The sequence below is a fragment of the Arachis ipaensis genome, chromosome B03 (genome assembly GCF_000816755.2).
Source record: "Arachis ipaensis cultivar K30076 chromosome B03, Araip1.1, whole genome shotgun sequence".
Classification (NCBI taxonomy): domain Eukaryota; kingdom Viridiplantae; phylum Streptophyta; class Magnoliopsida; order Fabales; family Fabaceae; genus Arachis; species Arachis ipaensis.
This window is the reverse complement of record NC_029787.2, coordinates 119,174,801-119,181,210: the sequence shown is the minus strand read 5'-3', so window position 1 is coordinate 119,181,210 and position 6,410 is coordinate 119,174,801. Positions and strand designations below refer to the sequence as shown.

The 6,410-nt window shown below is 40.4% G+C and overlaps 1 protein-coding gene across 1 annotated transcript; it reads left to right on the top strand.

The window, feature by feature from the left end:
• LOC107633640 (L-type lectin-domain containing receptor kinase IX.1-like) lies at positions 34–2,547 on the top strand. The gene has a single exon (XM_016337248.2). The coding sequence runs from the start codon at positions 493–495 to the stop codon at positions 2,455–2,457; it is 1,965 nt and encodes a 654-aa protein (XP_016192734.1). The 5' UTR covers positions 34–492; the 3' UTR covers positions 2,458–2,547.

The following is a 6,410-nucleotide window of genomic DNA, read 5'->3' as shown; positions in this document are numbered from 1 at the left end:
TTCTGCTCTTAAAAGGGTTCATGGGTGTTAAAAACTCAAGATTAGAGCCATTACCTTTGACTTAAATTCCCCTATCTGTCAACTGTCATCTAGCAATATACTTGTTGAAAGTTGAAATGAAACCATCGATCTCTCAGACAAAAAGAGAATCATCCATATCTACAAAGGCGGCACGAACACAATAATGATTAGTTCCAAGAAATTACTATAAAAAAGTTACACATTAAATAGTAGAGTAGATGCAACATGCAAGTGTGTCTCTTTTTGGAATGTAGTATATATTTCTTTGTTCCTGAAGATTAAGGAAACAATGCTATTGCCCTCATCTAGTTTATTTCCGTTAGCGAGCAAATCTAAGCGTGTTTCTAATCTCTAATTCTTGTATCATGTTCAATCCGAACATTTAGCCGTTTCCATCCCAATGTGTATATACACATGAAAGTGTGTCATGGGCTCCAAATTTCAAAACGGACTCTCAATTATTAATTAGCAATGGCTGCTTGTGATTTCCAGTGCGTTGCATTGCTGCTTATAATAATAATTCCTGTAATTGCAAATGCTGAGAGTCTATTATCTTTTAACTGCACCAACTTCACCCAAGGTCATTGTGCTGATGAACTAACCCTGCAAGGTGATGCTAGTCACGCACAATCTTCTAACGTTATCGAACTCGCAGGAAGCAAAAAGAATGCTTCAGGATTTGGAAGAGTGGTAACAAAGGCAACACATCTTAAGGTAAATAATTCAAGATACGACTTCACCACAAACTTCTCCTTTCTTGTTTTCACAGAGGATCCCACCTATCCTGGAGATGGTTTGGCATTCTACATAGCAAGCCCGAAACTCCCGATCCAAGACCATATAGACGGCGGAGGCCTCGGCCTTGCCAAGTCTTACCACCACCTCCCAAGTGGTTACTCTTTTGTGGCTCTGGAGTTTGACACATTCTCAAATGGATGGGATCCAAGTGGTCCATTCCCGCATGTAGGACTAGATCTCAATTCTGTTGTTTCCAGCCTCTCTGAGACATGGTTGGTAGATTTTTCAGAGAGAAATAAAGTGTTCAATTGTAGTATTGAGTACAACTCTGGAACCAAGCGTCTAGATGCTTTCTTCACTGCAAGCTCCTTCAATGGACCTGTAAAGAAGCAATTTTCGTTTCCTTTGGATCTCGATGAGTTCATACAAGATCCTGTTACTATTGGCATATCAGCTGCAGTTGCAGAAAAAAATTATACGGTGGGATATAGCTTGTTGTCATGGTCATTCAGTTCAACCTTACATGTGCCGAGTAATGCGGCCGGTTCCTTTCCTTACAAGGCACATTTGGAGAAAGCACTAGAAATAGGGATTGGTTTCTTTCTGTGTTTATTTGTTTTGGTATTAGTCCTACTCCTCATTTTGATACGGAGGGGAGGGAAAAGAGATCCTGAATCCGCGTTTGATCCGATGGATCATGAATTCCAAACGGGCACTGGACCACAGAGGATCAGCTATGACAGATTGGTGTGTGCGACGGATAACTTCCAAGAGGCGAAGAAGCTTGGAAGAGGCGGCTTTGGTGCTGTGTATAAAGGATATTTCAAAGATACAGACTCTTATGCTGCTGTAAAGAAGATATCTGCAGATTCAAAGCAGGGATTAAAGGAATATGCAGCTGAAGTGAAGATCATTAGCCAATTGAGACACAGGAATTTGGTGAGACTTACTGGTTGGTGTCACAAGAAGAATGACTTCGTCCTGATATATGAGTACATGCCGAATGGAAGCTTGGATTCTTTTCTTTTCCACGGAGTAGGCTTCTTGTCTTGGCAAGTAAGGTACAACATAGCTTTGGGATTGGCATCGGCATTGCTATATCTGCAAGAAGGGTGGGAAAAGTGTGTGCTTCACAGGGACATTAAATCAAGCAACATAATGTTGGACTCAGATTTCAATGCTAAACTTGGGGATTTTGGATTGGCCAGGCTTGTGGATCATGAGAAAGGTTCAAGGACCACAGTGACTGCTGGCACACTTGGTTACATGGCACCAGAATACATGAAAACAGGAAAAGTTCGAAAGGAATCTGATATATACAGTTTTGGGGTGGTTTTGTTGGAGATAGCAAGTGGCAAAAAGGTTATGCACCACATAGAATTGGAGGGTCGTGTGACTCAAGTTTCATTGGTAGAGTGGGTTTGGGAGCTGTATGGGTTGAGAAACATCACAGCAGCAGCAGATCCAAATCTATGTGTTGCATTTGATGTTCAACAAATGGAATGTATGCTTGTTGTTGGTCTTTGGTGTGCTCATCCAGATTGCAAATGCAGGCCCTCTGTAAGGCAAGTGATGAAAGTGCTTAACTTTGATGCTTCTTTACCCATTCTTCCAGAAAGAATGCCTCTTTTACCCTATCTCCCCTCAACCACAAATGAACTCTTTTTAACTGCTGTTTCTTCGTTTTCTGGTACCTAAATGTTAGTTGGAAATCACTAGTATGTTATCAGTACTTTGATTTTTATCAAGTTTTGGAACCTTCACCTTATGCAGTTAACTAACCTTAGTGTATTTTATGACTTCAATTTCTGTACATGATTCATATTTGTTGGGAAAATCTCAACAAACGTTAAAAAACAAGAACCTGTCTAACAGCAGAAGCACCAAAAATAATTTTCCCACAATCTATGCGATTAAATAGGCAATACCAAAGATACTCCAAGCAACAATTATAATGGCAGAAATTAAATAATCAGACACCAGAATTTTAACGTGGGAAAACCCCCAAAAGAGGGACAAAAATCCACGGGACCTAGTCCAGTAAAATCTTCCACTATCAGAATAATGGGTACACAAACAGTCTTCCTAGTGACACTAGGGCATCTCAACAATCAACAAAATACATCATCAAAAGTGATGGAATCAACATAAACCCTCCACTAAGTGGGTATCTCAAATCAGGCAAAAGAGAAGACAATATAGCTAGCAAGTTATATCCTAATGTTCATCTCTACACCAGGAATAACATACTAAAATTTCATAAAAAATGGAGCAAGTTTACCAAGTTAATGTGATCAAAGTTGGCTTGCCATTTTCTCCCCAAATTCTTCTCCTCTTCGCCAAAACCCTACTGCTTCTTTTCTTTCATTCAAAAACGAAGCTTCTGCTTTCTTTCAAAACATGAAGAAAGCTTCTCTCTCCCTCCGTGGCTTATACGCCACTTTCCTTTTATTTTTTTTCTTTTTAAAACTTGTGGGCCCCACTTGATTGGGGACCCACCAACAAATCTCCCCCTCACCAACTCAAGTGGGGATAGGCTGCTCTACCAAGCCCGCCTTCTCTTTGCAGGAATCAAACTTCACTGCAGGTAAACTCTTAGTCATCATATCTGAACCATTATCATCAGTATGGATCTTTTCAAGTGCATATGACTTCATTTCAAGCGCTTGACGTATCCAATGATACCTCACCTCTATGTGCTTCGATCTGGAATGAAACATCGGATTCTTGCTGAGATGAATAGCACTCTGACTGTCACAAAATAACACAAACTTCTCTTGATTGATGCCTAACTCTTGTAGAAATTTCTTCATCCACAAGAGTTCCTTAGAAGCTTCAACAACAGCAATGTATTCTGCCTCTGTAGTAGACAAAGCAACACATTTCTGAAGTCGAGATTGCCATGACACAGCTCCCCCTGCAAAAGTCATCATATAACCAGAAGTAGACTTCCTTGAATCAAGATCCCCAGCCATATCTGCATCTGTGTAACCATCCAACACAGGTTGGCCACTTCCAAAGCATAAACAAACTCTGGAAGTACCATTAAGGTATCTGAGAATCCGCTTCACTGCTTGCCAGTGTTCCTTGCCAGAATTAGAAAGAAACCGACTAACAACTCCAACTGCATGAGCAATATCCGGCCTGGTGCAAACCATAGCATACATCAAACTACCAACTGTAGATGCATATAGAATCTTCTTCATTTCCGCTTTCTCTTTCTCACTTGTAGGACATTGCTACGAACTCAGCTTGAAATGACTAGCAAGTGGAGTACTAACAGGTTTGGAACTACTCATGCTAAACCTCTCTAAAACCTTCTCAATATACTTCTACTGTGACAACCACATTTTCTCATTCTTCCTGTCACGAGTGATACTCATGCCAATGATTTTCTTTGCAGGATCCAAATCTTTCATAGCAAAGGATCTGTTCAAGTCTTTCTTAAGACTTTCAATCTTCTTAGTGTCATGACCAACAATCAACATGTCATCAACATAAAGCAAGAGAATTATAAAATCACCATCAGAGAATTTCTTAACATATACACAATGATCAGAAGAAGTCTTACTGTACCCATGACCTTCCATGAAGGAATCAAACTTTGTGTACCACTGCCTTGGCGCTTGCTTCAACCCATATAAGCTCTTCTTCAACTTGCATACAAGGTGCTCCTTTCCTTTAACCTCGAAACCCTCTGGTTGCTCCATGTAAATTTCTTTATCTATGTCACCGTGAAGGAATGCAGTCTTCACATCAAGCTGCTCAACCTCTAAATTCAAGCTAGCTGCCAATCCAAGCACAACTCGAATAGAGGACATCTTCACAACTGGAGAGAAAATCTCCTCAAAATCAATACATTTCTTTTGCTCAAAGCCTTTCACAACCAATCGAGCTTTGTACCTTGGCCGTGAGACATTTTCATCCGCTTTCAATTTAAACACCCATTTATTCTTGAATGCTCTCTTACCCTTCGATAACTTCACCAATTCAAAAGTATGATTCTCATGCAAGGATTTTATTTCTTCTTGCATGGCCTTCAACCAATCTTCCTTATGCTCATCAGACATAGCTTCATGGTAGCTCTCTGGCTCCCCAGTCTCAGTGTTCATCACATACTCATGAGGAGAGTATTTTTCAGAAGGATGACGCTCTCTAGTGGATCTTCTCAATTCAGGCTCAACTGGTGGTTCAAGTGGAACTTCAACATCTGGCACCTCAGGTTGAGGTGTAGGTTCATCATGCAAATCATCACCATCATTATCAACTTGTACATCTCCCCCATCAACAGGAGGTCTAGTGGAAGGACCAGGTTCATCATCAACAGAACGTCTAACAGTTACTGTTGGCTTATCTGTCTTCTCAAGATCTTCAATAGTTTGGTCTTCAAGAAAAATCACATCTCGACTTCTAATTATCTTCTTGCTCACCGGATCCCATAATTTGTAACCAAAGTCTTCGTGACCATAACCCATGAAGATACACTGCTTTGACTTTCCATCAAGTTTAGACCTTTCATATCTCTTTCATATCTTGGAATGTGAACAAAAGCTCTGCAGCCGAACACTCTCAAGTGACTATAGGAGACATCTTTCCCTCTCCAAACTTTCTCTGGAACATCACCATTTAGTGGAACTGAAGGAGAAAGGTTGATCAAATCTACTGCAGTCCTCATTGCTTCACCCCAAAAGGATTTAGGCAACTTTGCATGAGAGAGCATACACCTGACTCTATCATTGATAGTGCGATTCATTCTCTCTGCAACTCCATTATGTTAAGGAGTCTTAGGAACCATCTTCTCAAGCTTGATCCCATGTCCTTTACAATACTTTTCAAACGGACCCCTGTATTCACCACCATTATCTGCTCGAACACATTTCAATTTCCTTCCTGTTTCTCTTTCAACACTTGCATGAAAGTGTTTGAAGATTCCGAGCACCTGGTCTTTAGATTTCAAAACAAAAGCCCACACTTTTCGAGAATAATCATCAATAAAAGTAACAAAATATGATGCACCACCTAGTGTCTTAGCATCCATAGTGCAAACATCAGTGTGAACTAAATCTAGAACATGTGATCTCCTATGAGGTCCAGAACTATGAAATGATACTCTAGCATGCTTTCCAACAAAACAATGAGTGCAAGTATTTAAAGTTGTACCTTTCACTGGAAGTGAGTGCTTCTTGGCCAAGACGCTTAGTCATTTATCGCTTAAGTGACCAAGACGTATATGCCACAAGTCAGAAGAGGAATCATCAGCTACATTCACATCTTCTTTGCACAACTTTGCTTGCAACTGGTAGAGAGTAGTGAGACTATTGTCTTCTCTAGCAACAATGAGAGCTCCTTTGGTAATCTTGCATTTTCCACTACCAAAAGAAGTGCAATACCCCTCTTGATCCAATTCCTTCACTGAAATAAGATTGAACCGCATATCTGGCGCATGCCTAACATTCTTCAACTGCAACTTGCATCCCATGTTGGTTTCAAGTCACAAATCACCCATACCAATGATATCACACACTCTTTTATCTCCCAATTTGATCTTGCCAAAATTTTCAGCAGTATAGGAAGTGAAAAATTCACGCCTCGGAGTGACATGACATGAGGCACCAGAGTCCATAATCCAAGTGGAATCATCACAGACAAGA

What these genes read in the sequence shown, in the direction of transcription:
- LOC107633640 (XM_016337248.2), top strand. Translation starts at nt 493, where the DNA reads ATGGCTGCTTGTGATTTCCAGTGCGTTGCATTGCTGCTTATAATAATA.